Below are 20188 nucleotides of genomic sequence, written 5' to 3'. Positions count from 1 at the left end.
GCTGTCAACACGGCCCAACCTTGCCTTGAGTTTACTATTTTTGGATCATTTTCTGAGTGTGTTTGTTGCCATGTAAGCATTCGCCTGTTCATATGTGTGCATGAAGGCCTGCTCCCTCGTCACTCAAAGTTGAATGGATGTCAGCCAGCAGCGAAATTAGACTGTCTCTCTCTGTGTAGTGGACTGTCACTGCTGAAACGGAAGAAAGCTAAGCGGTCTGGTCCCAAGGCTCTTTTGGTAGAGGCCCATTTTGAACCATTTACTATAATGTTTGACACACTATCAAAAGCACAGTGACCTACAAACAGTAGTGCACTCTATCAAAAAGGCATGGGAGAGCCAGAGTTTAGGACCTCAAAAAAAGTCACATGGCCATTAAATCTTGCAAGCAGTGACTTTCTGTTTTATCTAAAGGCCTTTTTTTTGGCACCATTTTAGAAAAGGCTGTTTGAATGCCAGTAAGGCAATCCTTTTGATTGCCTGACATATTGTGGACAATACCTACTCAGATTTAGTGATACTTGGAGGGACATTGCTGTTTTTATGACTTGAGGCTGGGGGAGACTGTATTCTCCTCAACAGTTGTATTTAATGTAACCAAAAATGACATAGCCATTTCTGGAACTTGAAGTGAGTGTAGAAAAGGCTTCTCTTATCAACAGATGTAAATGCCAGCAAGACTTTATATTGGTACATCCTTCAGTTTCAGAGATGGGAAGAAAGCTACAAGAATGTGCTTGTTTTAGCATTTCAAGGTTTTTCTCCAGACCTCCCTCTCGCTTTACAAGTTTGTGATTAAAAGGTTTTTATAATTACTCTCAGTATAATCTTCATACTTTCCTGTCTCTCACTGTTGGCATTTGCCATAACTCTTTATTTTCTAGACCTTTAATATCCATCTGTTGACTCAATTTCCTCCCTCAAATTTGGATGCTAAACAGTATTTCTTCTAACATTTCTTGTGAAAGGTGTTTTTACTCATTCATAGAGTACAAAGAAACAGACACGGGACTTAGAAAGAGCTGCTGACACATAGCATGCTGTGATTTTATGGTGATATTACACATGCACTCCCTAAAGCATCTCTTTGTCTGATGGCAGACAAGAAAAGTAAGGTTGCAGTCTTTTTTATCAGGCTTTTACCACTCCTCCTGTTCCCTTTCCCTCCCATTACAGGTCATCTTACAGCATCTCCCACTGCCGTGCTTAAATGTTTGAAAGCCTTTTTCCCTATCAGCTTTACTGTTTGTTTACCTGTTTATTATTTTTCCATTCACTTTACACTGAATCTTATAATGTTATTTTACTTCTTCTCTCTGTTTTTCTAGATTTGATTTTGTTGTTTTACCTTATTTATGCTCTATGATGTGAATAAATGTTTAGCCAGGTTTTTGACCTGGCATTTATGTGTCTTTGTTACTGGTTTTAAGACTCCTACCAGACCAAGCTTGTCCACCAATAGCTGTCGGTCTCAGGCATTATATACAGTTATTGGATTCCTCAGGTCCCATTTTCACCATGCCCTATGATCTTCTAGTTTATAGGAGATATGGTTGTCCTTGCAGATTTCACCACTTTAATTTGTGGTGGCCCGTAAATGCTGTGTTGATTCACGGCTGATAATTTAGCCTGTGGCCACAGGGGGAGTGAACGGGCCCTGGTTCCTGGTCATTAATACTAGGGCTGCGACAGAGAGAGAGTGGAAAGTCCTCCAGACTCCATTGATTCACTGTCTCCACACTGCATACTAATGTGAGCAACCCTGCCTATTGCTCTTGTTCAACAACCGCCATGAGTAGAGGCTGGGTGAGGAAGGAGAACAAAAATGAGTTGCTCTGACACAGATTACAGTCCACACTGAGTAGCCTCTCTGCTTCCCATTTCTGTGACACTCCTGCTCTCAAGAGAGTTGATTGCTGTATAGAAAATCCATGCTTTGGCCTTTTAAGTTTTCCCCAGCTGTCAATGGCTCTTAGTCATGTCAGAGATGTGAGGTAGGACAAACAACCTTAGAACTTAGAGGTGTGTATAGCAGGTGTTTTCAGCATGTATTCGTACCATGCTTGTAATACATTTGTTGAGTGAGTCATGACAAAGACTAATAGCTCATTTTCCTCCACTAAGTCACTGCTGATGTTCAGTGAAAACAGTCATGACCCTAATGGCTCAGTCTCAGGCAACTCAACCCTGAGGGGTTAAAGGTCACCTGAAACAGTTAAGAGAGCACAGAGTCACGCCTAACCTGACCGCACTGTGACCTGAGAGGAAACAGATTGGCCACCACTCCCTGTTAATCTGTCAGCTTCCACACTGGCACTGCACACACATGTAGGTAGGTGGTCGTGGACACTCACGGGACTTTTTTGACTCACTGCTGATGAAAAGGTGCAGAGAATTTTGTGGTAAAGATAGAAACCAACACACACATAGACTTTTATCTGACTCAGGCTGCACCAAATGACTCCCAAAAAGCTCTCAAATATTTCATACAAGGTTTTAGCTTAGTTTATAAGCAGCTAGAAATGCAGAAACTTTGCTGAGTAAAGTGAACTGGAAATTTCAACAGATTCATTGGGGCTGAGAAACATGTGCATATGTTTGCTTTAGAGGGCCCTTTCTTCTCTGACAAAGACTCCTCTGCTGCCAGCTTTGTTGCACCCTGAGCTGCAGTATGGTGGCTTTGCGTCTGGTTGTCCTATGTGTCAGAACTGCAGAGGCCCTGTTTGCTCTCCAGGGAGTCTTCTTCCACTTGCTCACTTCATCCTCCTGCTGTTGCTGCCTTGTGGGACACAGAGGCACACAAAGTCCAGATTGAGCCACTCTTGCTTGGCCTTGCTCCATTCCTCCAACAACACTAATTACATCTCAAATGGTAATAGATGAGGCCTCGTTAGCAGCTCTCACTCCCTTGAAAGATTCACAAACATACATCAGAGGGGCCAGTGATCGGTCTGAGCTCCCTCCTTCAAAGGCTGGACTTCACAGGAAGGTGGGGGCCCAATTCGCTAATTACTCCTACAGTTCCACATTGCTACCCTGCACACCGCCTGCACTGAGCAGACAGCTCTTCTCGCATCACCAGCGCTACCCTGAGACATGTCTGCTCTCAAATCCAGGCCAAACTACATAGGCGTGTTAAATCTATAATTCAATGATCAAATTAGCCCATTGCCTATTTCTGTCCCCACAGAAACCAGCTGTTAATATGATGACAGTGCAGAAATTAACTCTTTCATGCTGGGGCAGTTTTAGCCTCCTTCATCAAATATGAGTTTATCATAGTTGATTGTATCATAGTTCATGGAAAAAAACAATAGCAAGCCTGTCATTTGTGCTTCAAGCCAACAAAAATTAGCTAAATTAAGCCTGAGTTTGATCTGAAATGATCCTATGGCAGCATATGTCAGTTTTGTTGCTGGAAATTAGAAATGTAATTGTCTGCAAAGATTCACTAATTAGATGAAAATAGATGTGAAAGCCTAACTGTGATCACTCATGTGTGGTATCACTTTCTTCGACGTGGACTGGTTTATGCAAATCCCAGTATGTGTCTAGGAGTATGAAATATAAATGCACATATGGTGGTTTGCCCACGTGTGCTTTAAGCTTTACATTAGCTTAGATTTCAGAATTCTGATATGAGATATTGTGTTTGCTGCTGCTGCAAGTTGTTCACATGTATCTGCTGAAAGCTGCCAGTCCAAGTGATGATGATGACTGTGACGGAAAGCTTGTGAAGTCTGGCTGCATATCAGGTATTGATTGTTATATACCTACATCTGGCTGAGTTCTCTTCATTGTTTAAGTGATTTAATTTTGCAGGATCCCATTAGGTTTCATTATCGTTTGGGTTTCATTCTCTGGCAGCTGTGAAAGAGATGGAGTCAACAAGAAGATTAGATGCTTCTCTAATTGTGGTGTGGTTTACAGTGAGCCTGTTTGCTTGCATCGATCTGCTGTGAGAAATAATAATAAAATGAAAGTAAAGCGTTGCAGGGAAGGAAGAGGCGGCAAATGAGCAGCGCCTTGTTACTGAAGGAATGATGTATTGATCGCGCCTGACAGGGAACCGTGGACTGATCAATCCTGATGGGCAAGAGGAGCCTGTTAGGAGATTCTCTTGGGTCGTCAGGGTCACTCAGACAACAGGCAATGAGAGAGAAATTAACTCATCAAGGAAGAGGGATGGACGGGAAGATGGATGGATGCATAAATAATCAAGAGAAAAATACAGTAGGTTTGTGATGAAAATAGTTTTATTTAAGTATTATAAGGTAAATATGTGCATTTGATTGAGCTTAACTTCCTTTATCTGTTCCATTTGTTTTGTGTCTGCACCTACCGCATCAAGTATCTAGCAGCATATTGCTTTCAGCTACTTAAAGTTAGCTAAATGGAAAAATGAACACTTTCTGTCTAAATAAATCTCCATTATTTATAATTAACCACAACCCCCCTAACCCAGCAGAGGAATTGATTAATATAAACAAGGGAAACATTATCTGAAATCAGCTGTGTCTGTTGGCCAGCATCTACCCAGAATGCCTTTCGACTTTTCCCATGAGTACACTACCTGGTCTTGCAGAGCTAATTGATAGCCTTTACATTCATTTAAGTAAGACCTGAGTGGTTTCTATTAATGATGGTGGAATTTGCTGGCCTGGCAGCAAAGTGACACCTCACTGTAGTGATCTACAGCTTAAGGTACAATCTAGAGGAAGATTTTGTGCTGGTGTGGAATACAGCAGCCAGTCTATGCCAGTTTTTATTGCTCTATGTAAAATTACAACAATAAGTTTGTTTTGGAGGGGGTAATGTAAGATTAAAACATGTCTAAAGTGTTTCTCATCTGCTGTACCAAAACACATAATGGACAGTGATAAAGTGTGATGAAGATTAAGTTAGTTTGAGTCATCTTTTCTAAGATCAATAGGCCAGACTGGTACTTCATTTGCATTTAGCCTGTGTAATTGGTGGCATTAATGGCACACACACAGAGTATTGTCAGCTACGAAGTGATTATGGTAATCAGCAGATGGACCTGAAATGGCAATTTCAAACTCTTTTTTTAGGTTTGTTTCCATTTATGTATTTTTTTTAATGTGTTGATTGACTTCAATCGTGTACTCTGCTGTAGAGTGGCGATCAATTATTTGTGGTAATGACAGGTTTTTAGCCAGCCATGGGTGTTTGCACAATAACGTGACAGAGCAGATCTGCATGTGTTGTTTGTTTCTGCATCATTGTTATTAGCATGTGGCACAGCAGGGTCATGTTAATGTAAAACATGTGATAATTACCTGGTGGGATCAGACTCCTGTGGACAGTGCTAAGTGCTAGTTGTTTCTGTGGCATGGTGAGGTCAGGGGTCCCTTTCCACAGCAGAGTGCTCACATGTCACCTTTCTGCTATTTAAACTGAGGCACTCCCCACTTCTCCCCTCTACCCTCATATATAATTCAGTAGCAGCCCAGGGAGCTGCAGCATCGTACACGGGTGACTTCTCCAGGGCAGTACTGAAGCAGCTACGGATCTTTTTTGACCCCTTCTATATAGATGCTCTAATAACAATGAATCTCCTATTGACCAAAACATCATTAATGATGGACACATCGTAGTAGGTGGACATTTTAAACACCATTATTTACTTTTTGAGTGGACGCAAGAGGAGGAGTGCAAGGGTCCATGTTGAAATGGAGGAAGCAGTCATGCATGATTGGAGCTCGTAGCTCTTCATTTGAAGACCACTTTTAGAGGAGGAGAAGGAGGAGGAAGAGGAGGAGAAAGCTATCTTGTGGCTTGTTATGCTTCCCCCATATTTAGACATGCTCTGTGAAAATACAGCCTCCATTCCTGCTATCGTAGATTCATTTATTCAGTTATTCATGGCTTGAGGCTGAATAATGAAAGATGGTGAAAAAACACTTGACTCTGTTCCTCTCGTTGCCTCTCCTTCTGTCTCTTGACTGGATTGCTACTTAGTTCTTAACTCCTGTTGAGGAGGGGCAATACAGGCATCAGCGCAAATCAATAATGTTAGTAGAAAATTCACTAAAGCAGCATTTGATAATCAATAATGCTAATGAAATTAGAAAATTATTAGATAATCCATATTAATCAAAATGTCCAAATCAAGCTTGAAAAGGAAAAAAAAATCCTCAAAAATGACAAAAGGTGCACAACCCCTCTCTATGTGCCTTTTTTGCAGTATGCATCATATATCTTTTTCATGGATATTTTCCAGGCCTACAGTATTTTAGGTGGGAGGCTCAGCTTTTTGACAGTGATCCATGCCATCAAAGAGCCCAGACTGATGCGGCACATGAATGCAGAAGTAGATCTTTTGACGGCTGCAGCGGAGCAGAGGCTTGCACAGCACGGTGGCTGTGATTGCCACCACTCTGTTCTGCTCTTTTATGTTGCTGTAAGAGATGGAGGTGTTTGAAGACAGGGATAAGGCTGCTGTTGTGATGCTGTCATCCACCGCTTCATTTGAAGGCAAGAAAATCTGCACGGAGACGTGTTGCGCAGAAACAGCTGTAATCTTTGTTTAATTACATGCAGCACAGAGGGAGACAATTTTCTTGCATCATGTGGAAATCTAACTGCATGATTATATATGTTGGAAGATACACTTGTATAACATGTGGCTTGTGTGTCATGGATTTCCTTTGTTTAATTTGCTTTGGCTGCAGCAGTCATTTTGGGATTTTATAATCATTTAACTTGATTAAGCATCCCTGTAAGTTTTTCTTCCTCCGTTTGGGCTGCCTCTGCTAGGCTGCGAGTGTCCAGCAGGGGGCAGGCAATCAAACAGACAAAACTCAATCTTGTGAAAGCTGTTATCTGGATGTGTTTCTCTAACTGAGAGAACTGATAAAACCACGCACACTAATTGGGTTTTACAGCAACCACAGTCTCACAATGCTCTTTCATTACCCATGGGACAGCACGTCTGGTTGTGTCTGTGTTCACACAGGGGGCTTACAGCATCGGCGTGTGCGTTCATATGTGTGCGCCTATATCATATGTGATGTGTGTCAACCACCCCCACTGATCTGAGAGTCATTTCTTATGTGCAATCAGGGATTCCTGCAGAGACAAGAAAAATGGCTCAAGTGGTGTCTGTTGCCACATCGCAACATATAAAATGTCCACCTCACCCACAGAAGCACCCCCCCCCTGAATGGCACCCCAAAGCTCTGCTTTCTGGGCTTAGACATGACCATTTCAAATGCCATTTTATCACAGTGACCTTTCAAGGACCTGGAATTAATCAAAGAAAAAATGTGCACTCCATCATAAATGGCAGAACAGTCACCTTTGATCTGAGCATTAGATTTCAGTCAGAAATTAAGCAAAATTCTTCAACTCATAAAAAAAAGTATGCATTTTGTTTTCTCTTAGAATATGACATTATTTATTACACACTGTATGTTTTAAGATTTATCCAATACAGTAAGAAATGGTTGTTATCTTGTCTCCTATGTCTCAATTATCTTCTGTGATAGAAAGGTTTAAGAGATTACCTGCATTATTCAGTCCTAATTTTTCAGTAAATATCAACTTTTACCTCACCCATCTCATCACAGCCCACAGTACCCCTTCTCACCCTCTATCTTTTGCAGTTCAAGCTCAGTAATTCTGGATCATTGAATTATTATCTAATTGTCAGGTGAAATCAGTATTGACTGATTGATTACCACAGCAGCAAGCGGTAATAGTGAGGTATGACTGTCTCTGCATACTGGGTTCTCCTGCTAGGTTATGTAAAAAACTGGGGACTGTAAGATAAAGGACTCTGGGTGGGTGGAAGTGGGGATGCTTGCCTACACACACAGTTAACACACAAACACACATACAGTATCTTTTCACTGTTCTGTCTCGGCTGCAGAATCTTTGCCCTGGAGAGTTGTGGGATCACTGTGCTGTGCTGCTGTTGAGCCACTGTCTTGTCCTTGCTATGTAGGTCATTGGTGCCCTCCAACGATATCTTATCCCATCTGCAGTGCAGTCAATACTGTGGACAGAAACTCCAAATAGCTTCAGATTAGAATTTGCTTCATTAGTCATGTTTCTTTGCTTAAATAGTTAACCCTGCATCTCCAGCCTGCAGAGTTGTATTTGTAGTATTAACACAGTAAGAAACAGGACTGCTTCATCTGCCTTTTTTGATGTGGAGCCTGAATTCAAGAGAGGGGGATAAACCAGGGGTAGAGAAATGGAGCGGTTTCAAAAAAAGAGAAGGCGGGGGCCAAAACAGGAACGGTTTAGACACAGTGCTCTGCACTGATCCCGAGCATGGCAGCCAGTGGTGTGTTTCAGATTGTTTTCCATTTGCATGATAATATGAGCATGGATTGACTCAGACATGTGCATGCGCCCACGCACTCACACAAGCACACACACACACGCAGACACCAGGTTTATTACATACAGGCTAATGGTTCCAACAGGACAGATTACCTGAATGAGTATTCTGGATTTTACACCATGGCCTGAAATGAATTAAATTCCCCTCATTAGCACGCAGGTTACATAAGCTCAGTGTGCAGGTATATCCAGCTGCATGGAGGATGAAAGCTACTTACAGATGGAACAAAGAAGATTACGCCTCTGTACTGCAATTGAAATTAATTGGATTGTGGAATAAACAACTGGACTGTAATATGGATCCTCTCATGATGTAGAGCCTCTAGAGGACCGGAATCTATAACTTGTAAATCATTTAAATGCTGCTCTAAGATAGTTAATGTCAGAGCATCTCCCCATACATCCCAGACTCTTCCATATTCCATTAAATGCACAAACATGCGAAAGAGATGTGCAATTAATGTCTTTTGTGTCTACAAGTGGGTTTCATGTCTTGTAAGATTTTCTTATCTGAGGAAATGCAGTGGGCTGCTTATGAGTGCAATCTCTGCCATTTCAGAGAAGTAGCTATGTAGCGATCAGGTTGTTATTAGTGTTGCTGGGGAATTGCTTTGCCTTCTGCCGGGCAAATGCTTTCCGCACAGACTGACAAGCGGCACAGACACTTCAAATTGTAATTTGTGTGTGTATTAGTGTGTGGTACTTAGGTGAGCCTAATGTAGCAGTGATTTGCTGAGCAGGCAGCAGCTCTGCTGCAATTTATTCTTGTATTTAGATGTTATGTGCAGCATTCAGTCATGCTTCAGCAGACTCATAAAGTATATTGCACATCTTCTGGATGGTAGTTGTTTTGGGTGTACTGAGGGGAATTTTCAAATACGTCTACATAAATGTTGAATGACTTCTTCCCCTTTAAACACAAACAGCTTACACACACATATACAATGGGAAATGAAGGTTATGAGCTGTCCATGGGTGAGGCTGGTCTAAAGGTCATCTCCCCATCCAGGATATTATATTTTTTTTTCTTTTCTACAGCAGGAAAGATCTCAGAACTAATCAATAAATCCCTTTAAATGTCTTTCCATCTCGGCTGTGTGTGATTTTACACTCACTTGTTCTGCTTCCTCCTTTCTGTTCACCTCTCTGTCAGATTTCAGCCTCTGCCTGGAAAACAGTCAGACCTAAACATTTGATGGATGTCATAAGTGGTTCAAAGTCCTCTGTAAGTTTCTGATCCAGGGTCCATCAGGTGATCCCTGGTATGGAAAATGTGTCACTTGTGATCTACAGTGGTGAACAAAGTGTCCTTAGGTGTGGGACTCTTCCTTTCAGGCATTATTGATTGAAGGACAGATGATCTGAAGAGGCCATTAGGAGGATTGAGGAGGGAGGGGTGGAGGCAAGGCAAGACTGTGATGAACACCTCTCTAATCATTATGCCACGTACAGCGCTGCCTCACATGCAGATTTATACACACATGGGACACTAAAGTAGGAGTGATGCAAAATTTACAGCAGCAGTGTGTGAAAGATCTATGATGTGTTGTGTTCATTTAGATTCTTGTTTGTACCCATTTGCTGTCACCATGTTGCTGGGCTGGCTCTGCATCTGCACCAGTACACACATGACTGCACGCCACTGATGGGTGGGGCTCTGTCACAATGAGCACAGGAAGACACAGTAATGGCATACATAGACATTACATTGACATTCACAAACACTGAATTGTTACAGTGTTTCTTAATAACATGTCTGCCAAGGCTCTTAGATTGCTGCAGAGGAAGGACAGCTGAGTACAGTAAACTGGTCAATCTACAGCTGTAACAAATACCTCCTTTCCTCCTCCGTGCTTGTCCTGCTGTATGTTGTCGAACACGCTTGCACTTGGGGCTCATCAGACTGAGCCAGATAAAAGCTGCTCAACTCCAGCCGAGAGCTTAATTAAAACAGGGCCGCCGTTGCACAGTGACACCTTTTACAAGCTCCTAACGACTCACAGTTCTCCGTTACTGCCAATCCAATTATAGAGCAAAACAATAAAATAGACACAGAGGGAACTGCAGCAAACAGGCTGGCATAAAGAAAAAGACTGGGAAGTCATTAAAGATTATATGGAGATTTGCACAGTGGACTGCTGAACGAGCCCGTTGAGGTTTCATTTTTTACCAGAGATGCCTCTGTGTGTATGTGTGTGTGTGTGTGTGTGTGTGTGTGTGTGTAAAAAGAAAACCTCAGCTGAAGAGTGTGTGTTTGTACTGGGTCTGATGAAGTGTCGATGTGAAAGTCAGCATGGACACAGTTCAGCAGCATCCTGGGGATTATCTTTCCCTGTGGAAGGACACTACCTCAATGTCATTAGGCCGGAGTACTCGCAAAGTTCCTGGAAAAACATAAACAACACCGTAGACAAACAGCAGAAGCAGCAGTTCTCTCTCTCTCCCTCTCCCTCTCCCTCTCTCTCTCTCTCTCTCTCTCTCTCTCTCTCTCCCTCCCTCCCTCGCCCTGTCTTGCGCTACAGTTTTGGATGGACAGATTGTATCACAGCTGGATTTGCCACATCTGTGACACTTTAACAGCCACATGAGAAATTTGTGTCGAGGTCAGACCTAATAACCATGACTGTAGGTGAGAAGGTATTATGGTGTTCATTTTTTTACTTTGTGTTTGATCATTTTAATGGTATCAGAGAATGAGGACAACGCGGTGGCAGATGAAGATACTTTGGTTTTTTACATCTCTCTGACTTTACTTAGCGCACTGACTGTGATCCAGCACCCTACCTGCCATTGCATCTGTCATGTTTAGATAACACTTATGCAGCAAGAGCCAAGAAGACACTACCAGGAGATGGTTACCAGTGTCTATCAGAGTGCACTACTTCCTCCTCCTCTTCTTTCTTTGCTTCCTGTCTGTTCTTCCTTCACCTGATACAGGAAGCGGACCGACCTGCTTCATCATGATACCTCAGAGCTTCTGTCGGTGCCGTCTCTCTGCTGGAATTGGCAGGAAATCAATCCCACTCTCATCTACAAACACTCCCGTCCCCCTCCCTTCTTTTCCATCCTCTTTTAAATCTTACTCCCCCTTCCGGGTGTAAAGTGTCCATTCTGGACTGAGCATGAGTGTGAGCACAGCATCGCGCCTTATCAGAACAGGCACAAAGGCCCATGGGCGTAGTGTTCACCAGAATCAGCCAGCTCCAGTTTCAGCACACGGCCCACATGTGCCAAGCCCCCAAAACACATTCAAGACTTAGAACAAGACAACAAAACGGGAAAAACTGAAAACTGGAGTGGTGACCAAAATCATTTTGCAGCAAAATATATCTTTAATTGTAGCGCTTGTTAATTACCAGTGCGATGAGAATGAGAAAAGATACATAGGAGGATACGGCACATCTTTATTTATTATGCAAATGTATTCCATTTTAGACATAATTAAATGATTAGAAAGCTGTCGCTCTCTGCTCTCTTTCGTCTCCTTGTCTTTCCTTGTCTTTTTCTTTGCTTTTTCACCATATTACTGTAATGAAGCCATTACTACTTCAAGTGAATTTTAATGAGTTTTTAAATAACATTTTAATGAGCTATACATTACCATAAAGCCTGGATTAGGCTAAATTGAATTGTGTGTGTGCGTGTGAATGTACTGTATGTGTAAAGGGTGTAAAGGAAAGGGGTTCATTAAGAGTTAATTGTATTGTTTCTCAGGAGCAACACTACACATTTTTCCTGGCCAACAGAAAGGCCCGCTGTGGTCTTGCTGTCATTACTGCGCTGCTCTGGGGCTTGTTAGACCAAATTAAGGGCTCTGTTTGAAAAATGAGCTTTGAATGGGGCTGCTCTTTAAATAAAGATGTTTGTTTAGCCTTATCTACTTAATCAGAGGTAGAAGCACAGTTTGAACTTGGAGTGTGATGGAATGCATTCCATTCATTTTCATTCAGCCCCATCAATTCAGCACCTTTGTACTTCTCACCCCCTCTTCAGTTTGACCTTGACCAGAGATCCTCTCACCACCTCTCCCCTGTTGTGTGTCTTATTTTTTGCCTCTTTTTCTCCATGTCCTCACCGCAGCACAGAAATGCTGTCACTTTTATCCCCTTCAAGGCGCTATTAAAGATGCACATTTCATATGGTATCACCACCTGTGATTCCCCCCTCCAACGCACCTACAATAATATCAGTGCCAGCCATATGATTCTCTTTACTTTTGCTATTTTCCATTTTTGCCCCTATCGTATCCATGAAAGTGACAGTTTTATTTACAATCCCTTAGCTCAGGATTTGCAGATAGGTAGAATAGTGGTGGAGATTGTATCAAGCTTGGCCATGGTCTGTGGAGAATGACTTGGTGTGCATGTATATGCCCTTATCTGCTCAACCTCATCTGCAGTCAGTGCAGAGAGAGCTTTGACAAGCAACTGGAAGTGAGTGGCGGGGGGGGGGGGGGGGGGGGGGGGGGGGGCAAGATGCGTTGCACTGCTCAGTGCTGTGGGTATACGGAAAAAGAAATTAATTGAGAAGATAGAGGAAAGAAAGAAAGATCAGCACTGACCCCCTGATGATGGTAAGGCAGGAAGAGAGAGATGGTTAGGGGTCGTGCTAATGATGAGAGGATGAATCTCTCAGCTTTCAGAGAGAGAACAGCCTTGGGCACTTCCAGACGGACATATTTTTGCAGCTGTTTCTCTGGTCTGACCTGCAACCTCTCTGTGCAGGAATATGGGGGATATGTGTGAAGCTGCTGCTTGTCTGCCTGCTGAGGGGGTAATTTCTGCATCTGGATGAGGGGCAAAGGTTAGAGCTGGCCAGTGGGAGGGCAAATGAGCCAGTCATAGCAGGCGGAAAAAGCTTGCATCCAGACAAATGGAGTATATCTCCTGTCAGTGTAGTATTATATAGTGTGGTATTATCCTCCTGCCTTCAGCGTCAATAGTAATACAAAACATCAATGGCAGCACATAGAGTGGGTCTGGTGTGTTTTGTCAAGTGACGTATATATTGTCTTTCTTCTCTAAGGGTGGAATTGAAAATGGTGGCGTTGTAATAGCTCTCTGAAGGATGAAGTGCCCGAAAAAACGCTTGAATGAAAGGATATTATCGCTTGGAGCAACCTCTCTACAACTCCCCTAGTTTTTGTGTTCATGGTTTATTTTCTAATCATAGTCTGCATAGAAAGTGGTGGGTTTAGGTGGTAGGGTATGGCCCCAGGCCTGTAGCTGTTGTAATCTCTTTGTGTGTTTTTTGTTTTTTTTTGTTTTTTTTTAGCTTCTGACCCTGGAGAATATCTATGAAAGCTCTTAGGGATTGTTCTGGCAATAAATAGGAAGAGAAATGTAATAACAACCACACAAACATTCAAAAACAGACACATTTGCAGCATTAAAAAAAATATAATCAGGCCTGCAGCTTTTGTGGATGTGCCTCAGTTAGTCAGGTTTTGTGTGTGTGTGTGTGTGTGTGTGTATGTGTGTGTGTGTGTGTGTGTGTGTGTGTGTGTGTGTGTGTGTGTGCGTGTGTGTGTGCGTGCGCGCAGTGAATTTTTACCAAAATATGAACGTCACAAATAGATTTTAGACATCTGTGGTGCTGAGGCAGAGGAAGCATCCTACCAAAGCATGGTGCGCTTCTGTAGGTGAATATGTTTGTCAGCACTTATCTCAGTATGCAGGCCAGACGCTTCATTCAAGGTTCCCCACTAATCTTTCCGACAAGCAGTGTCACCCTCCAGTGAGAAATATCTTGGGTTGGAGGAAAAGGGTGGTGAACTATACAAAATATTATTCCTCGTCCTGCCCTTGCCTGGCCACCCCTGTGCCATGATGCTGCTTGTTTGTGTTGTCATCTGTGTCCAGCTATTTCTTCTTTTTCCTCTCTGAGTCTAGCTCAAGTAAAAGCTCCTTCCTAATGGTTCCTGGCAACGGCCCTTCCAGCCAGTGTAGGGCAGCCTGAATTAAAAAGTAGCTGTGTGGGCATCTCCTGTGTGTTTCAGTTGTGGCAACCACCTCCTCTCTCAACCCTTTGCTGTTTTATAGCCTGCAACCTCCCACAGCTGGCATTGTGTTGAAATGATGCCAGCTGAATAACTGCATATTTTTAATGCTTTGCCCTCTGCCTGATGCTCCTTCGTTCACATCAACTCACTCCTCTGATATTCAAGAAATAAATAAATAAGTTTGAGGCAAAAGCATATTAATTTTCTTTTCAGACATGTTTTTCTTTTCTTTTTTTTAGCCTGCAGCTGGATTGACAGATGTAGCACTTGCCAACAGAGGGGTGGAAATGTAAAAAATATATAAATATTAATAAGCAAGTAAGTCAGAGTACAGAGTTTGCTGCCTGCTGGAACTCCATGGGAGGTGAGATGTTTTCAGTGGAAGGAGAGCCGAATGTTTCAGGGGGATAGAAAGTCAATTACCTTATGTCTGTTGGCTGATTTGGGCCTAAACGCCTACAGCACCTCAGAGTTGGAGCCAGAGTTCATCTTCTGACAGCATATGCACAGACCCACTTAATGATACACTCATATTTAATGCATCTCATGTACACTAACAAGAGAAAAAGCAGAACAAACGCCTTGTGTTATGATGCTAATATGAAAGTGCTCCCTTGCCTTATGATTCCTGACACACAGGGAGGTGCCAGCAGGCAGCTGTGTTGCTGGGGAGGAGATACATACTTTCACTGTTATAAACAAGGACAAATGTATGTGAATGACTTGTTTGTGAGTGTGTGAGTTTGCACTTTAACTTTAAGATGATGTTAAAATAAAAAGGATGATGACGACCTCGGTAACTATTTTGTTGTTAAGACTCCATGTTAAACTAAAGTGTATTAAAAGGGGCTTTTCCCCTATTTGCCTGATAGGTTTTATCTTGGTATAGCAAAGCTCTGAAGCTGCTCACAGGCCATAGTTCACTGCAAGTACCCGAGTATCTTTTGATTTAATTAGCAGGAGTGTATTGCTGCTTTTGTTTAAGCTCATTTGTACATTTTTATTTGTTTTCTGTATTTATTTAGATTGCAGAGTAAAGATGCATTTAGTGCGACACAGTGAACAGTATAAGATTAGACAGGGTGGCTCAAGCACCATAATGATGCTCCTAATGTGCGTTTCTTTTGTTGTCATTCCGTTTCAAAGGAAATTGATTCCGACAAAGTCCTGTAGAGGCTATCAGCAATGAATGGAAAGGAGCAATTAAAGCCAACGCGATCTTGAAAACAATAACCTCTGTATGGTCCAGAGCAGGCTATGATTTTAGACCGCAGGACATGTGTTTGTGATGGAAATACAGAGAGCCCAGCAGTCGTGGCTGTTGTGCTTTAACTAGCCAGGGGGTCCGCCACACTGGAGCTGGCTAATTACCTTACCTCTTTAGATTGGAGGGCAGTCCTGCATAAGAGAAATAAAACTCCATCTCCACCTCTTCTGTATTCTCTGCCATTACTCTTCTGTAAAGGTTTCATTTGAATTCATGTCACACAAAAGTCCCACTATGTGCCCCTGTGCATCCCCAGGATAATTGGGTTGAAAGCTTCCTCCCTTCCTCCACTCTGCAGCCTTTTGGTCTAAATAAATAAATAAGGAGACAATGGCATGGTGGCTTTCTGTACAGAGGGTTAGAAGAGTGAATGAAGAGATGAGAGAAGCCAGGAGCGCAGGGACCAGTTATCCTCTCTTATAATCCCACCCCAGCCTACCATTGTCTCCTGTGCCACATTGAATTTACATAAGGACCTGTGGTGCTGCCCTTAATTTAGCCCTCCTTAAACATCTTGAAATATCCCCCAACAAGCTCACTTCTTTCATCCATCAGAGAAATCCCACCTCCTTTGCTTCTGCATTGATGGACACACCGCTGACACTGACATTCCTAAAGTACCACTCCAAGGATTAAATTCATTGCAGATTAAGTAGGAAAATCTGTTTGAATACACACAGCAGGAGAGCTAGAGTGAGCCCCAGTTTATACCTTTAACCTCCTTTTCTGACTACATTAGGCTTTTTTTTTAAGTTCCCCCCTTGGTATGAAAGTTGTATCCTGTTCTGGAGTTGATTCAGAATTAAATATCTTGTTATTGGTTTTTGTTGCTTTACGATTGTTTGTGCGTTTGTATTTGCATTTGTGTGCTTACTGTTGTGTGTCTGTGTCACAGTAGCTGTCCTTGTTTAATAATGAGCTGGTGTTGCGCGCTCCTCTCAACACTATGCAGGGTGAAAGGTTATCTCTGATGATACGCCACACTTGTTCCTCGGACCACCCATTGCTGTTTTGTGTGTTAGCATACATCTGATTGCATGTAAGAGTGCATGCGTACATGTTAGCAAAGTGAAGCGAGGTTGCACCTCTGTGAGCGCTCACAAGTGAATGACACCAGGCTTCAGGGCATTCTGCCTCTGTTTGTTCTGCTGGCTCCACAGGGACCTCCATTAACTCCAATTAGCTTTTACTTTGCTTGCCCAGTCAGATGAAGCTGCACATCCCATTTGAATAGCCTAGATAAGTGCTACCCACATTCACACTGTACTCTGCACATGATTCAACACAAATTAAGGTGCTTTAAACATGCTGAACTTAAACATTCAGACATGGAAATTCATCTCTGCTCAGAATTACGGCATGCATTTTTCTGAATCAACTCCCTCTTTCTTTCCTTAGTGCTTCGAGATGATTTCAGACAGAATCCTACTGATGTGGTGGTGGCAGCAGGAGAGCCAGCAATTCTTGAATGTGTCCCTCCCAGAGGCCATCCCGAGCCCACCATCTACTGGAAGAAGGACAAAGTGCGAATTGATGATAAGGATGATAGGATAACTGTGAGTATCAATGCAAAGACTTCAGTGCATGAAGGAAGAAGTCAGAATAAAAACTGTGAGATGGGGACTTATTGAACATGAATGATTTGTGAATTTAACAGCAAAATTGTCTTTTTTTTTTTAACCATTTAGATTCGAGGTGGGAAACTTATGATCTCCAACACAAAAAAGAGTGATGCTGGCATGTACATCTGTGTGGGTACCAACATGGTCGGAGAACGGGACAGCGAGACGGCACAAGTCACAGTGTTTGGTATGAGCCTTTCTCTAAAACACATGTCCCCATTTCATCCTTCCAGGCTGCGAAGCATTCATGTCACTAAATACTATCAGGAAATAGCAGAAACAACTTCAGGCCAAGTGTTCGATTCAGTTCAATTCAACTTTTTTTATATAGCGTCAAATCATGGCAATGCCATCTCAAGACGCTTTACAGACAGAGAAGAAAACATAATGAAAGCCAATTCATAATAGCCTATATAAGGAAACCAACAGATTGTGTTGGAAGCTCCAACTCAATCTCCCATCCTGAGCAAGCACACTGGCGACAGCGGGAAGGAAAAAGCTCCCTTTTAACAGGAAGGAAACCTCCGGCAGAACCCGCCTCAAAACATGTGTTCTCCCAGTTTTATCTCTAATAATCATCCTCTTTGTTACTCTTCTCCCATTCTGTCGTGAAAGAACTCCGGTTCTTATTTTGCTAAAAAGTTGTGTGTTTAGTAAGTACCTCGGTGCTCTTGATTTTCTTGGTGTTGTATATATTTCTCAGCATGTAAAAACTATGTGTGATATGAAAAAATAATGTTGCAGGAAGAGGGTACTGTCAGTAAGGCTGCTATAACTATAAAATATCAGAAGATGTTGGCCATACAAATAACTGACGAATGATTAAACTGTCTTTATTTTTACATTATTATAGTACTACAACTGCTGGTCCTTTGGTTTTGCTAAACAAAATAAGCATATAGCAAATATTATACTTAATACCAAAGCTGTCAGTCGGTTTGTTATTTTTTTTAGTTTCACACATCTCTTTCCAAACAGGTGAAGGAAGACAATTCTGACTCATGATACAACCATTGTCATACAACCATTTATTACAGTTACTGGCTACTTTTTTATTTCCATGTTAGTAATGAAGGATACGGACAATTTTGTTAAAAACTGCAACAATGACACTCTTGCAGAGCGACCAACCTTCCTGCGGAGACCCATCAACCAGGTGGTTTTGGAGGAAGAGATGGTGGAGTTCCGCTGCCAAGTACAAGGAGACCCCCAACCCAATGTTCGCTGGAGGAAAGATGACATCGATGTTCCTCGTGGGAGGTGTGTACTTTACAGAAATATTGTCCAAAAAGCAGTGTTCAGTACTGGTGTGACATACATCACTTAATTCAAAGAAGCTACAGGAGCACAGATGTCCATCAGAGAGACTGTTTCAAGCTAATGATAAGTCAAACTCCAGCTAACAGCTAATGTGGCTACAGGGGACAATAAAAACCTCTTTTAGCTGTTCACAGTGGATATTACACATTCTGGGAAAAAATGACTTCACCCATGGATGCTCCAGAAGTCAGAGTTGAACAATGTGTTATGTAAGAGAAAGGCTGTGCATGGGCAAAAACATGTATTGAGCCAGACAATTAAAGCTGATTGACAGGTAGGTGGGCAGGTAGACATTTTTAAAAAGAAAATATCTGCCAGATTGTTAAGCAGACAGGGGGGAGACAGAGACAGGATGACAGGAGATACAAAGAAAGTGAGTATTGGGGCTGACGTGACCCTCAAGTGTCTATGTATAGGTGCAGCTGTTCAGAAAAATACTTGGCAGTGACACCAGAAACCTGGAAGATAATCACTACCTTGTATAAACATTTAACCCCATTCCATCTGTATGTCCTCACAGACATGACACATTCACTCAGTCACTACTGCACAAACAGTCTCGTGTGAGTTAAAAGACATACAAGGCTGTAATTTGAAGAGAAATTTATGCATCACCACCAACTACGCAATGCCTCACCCGCCACTAAAGACGTAATGATCCTGTTGTTATCGAGCCGTGTGTGTGTCGACTTATCATGTGTGTGACTCTCTTGAGTCACGGTCAGCAGCAATGTCGTTGTCAGGAGTGAACTTGAAAGAGACCGGTATTCTGACTTCAGCCAGCAGGCCAGTCGCACGCTGCTTGGATCACCTCATAAAACATACACTCAGCGAACCTGACATCTCCCAAGGCTAGCAGCAGAGCTGAGCGTAGGCGGCTTGTTTGTGTCTGATAAGGATTTGGTTCACTGGGCAGTGGGATATGAGCCCTGTGCCAAGGCAAACACATAAAAGTATTTCACTCAAGTCTTTGATAGGGAGTTGGCTCTGGAAATGGGTTCATTTTGTACACTAATTAACAGATTTATAACGGATGTGCCTGAATTTTGCTAACTGTATCATCCTTTTGAAGTTTGGCCTTATTTGAGTACGATACGCATAAAAAAAATTAATCAGCAATAAATATTGCGTTATTCCTAATTGCGATATGAGAGCTCTTGTTTTATTTGGCACATTTAAATCTTCCAGTGTGACTTTGAAGCAGAAACAAGCATGAACATGTAGATAATTATTTTAATTAGAACATTTCCTTCTGTCCTTGTTGCCTGCCAAGAAGGCAGCTCCTCATATTGTTAAGTCTCTTCCTACTCTTTATCATAACCTAGTAAACATCAAAAAAGGGCCTCTGTCTGACTGGCAGCCTTTAAAACAACAGAATAGTTTTTTAGTTTAATAACTGGCTAATCCTCTGAAGAAGAAGAAATGAAAATGCAGCCACTGAGGCATCATACTTTGGGCCTCTCCAGCAGTTTATTCACCAAAGGAATAAAAGCCCACAGAAGATCAAGCGTGCCCGTGCAGTGGGGAGTGGTCTTTGTTTGCTCTGTATCCAAAAAGGTTACACTGTCCTTATTATTATGATAAGCTGCTGAAAAAGAGAGACTT

The 20188-nt window shown here is 42.3% G+C and overlaps 1 protein-coding gene across 1 annotated transcript in view; it reads left to right on the top strand.

Moving 5' to 3' along the window:
• robo2 (roundabout, axon guidance receptor, homolog 2) overlaps positions 1 to 20188 on the top strand; it is a 149844-nt gene that overhangs the window by 76077 nt on the left and 53579 nt on the right. The window contains exons 3-5 of the mRNA XM_079246406.1: positions 17040 to 17197; positions 17330 to 17450; positions 18385 to 18523. Coding sequence (XP_079102532.1) covers positions 17040 to 17197; positions 17330 to 17450; positions 18385 to 18523 — 418 coding nt within the window. The remainder of the gene's footprint in view (positions 1 to 17039; positions 17198 to 17329; positions 17451 to 18384; positions 18524 to 20188) is intronic.

Source organism: Telmatherina bonti (genome assembly GCF_933228915.1).
Source record: "Telmatherina bonti genome assembly, chromosome: 9".
Taxonomy (NCBI): Eukaryota; Metazoa; Chordata; class Actinopteri; order Atheriniformes; family Telmatherinidae; genus Telmatherina; species Telmatherina bonti.
The sequence above is the reverse complement of the archived record's forward strand: the minus strand, read 5'-3'. Positions and strand labels throughout refer to the sequence as shown.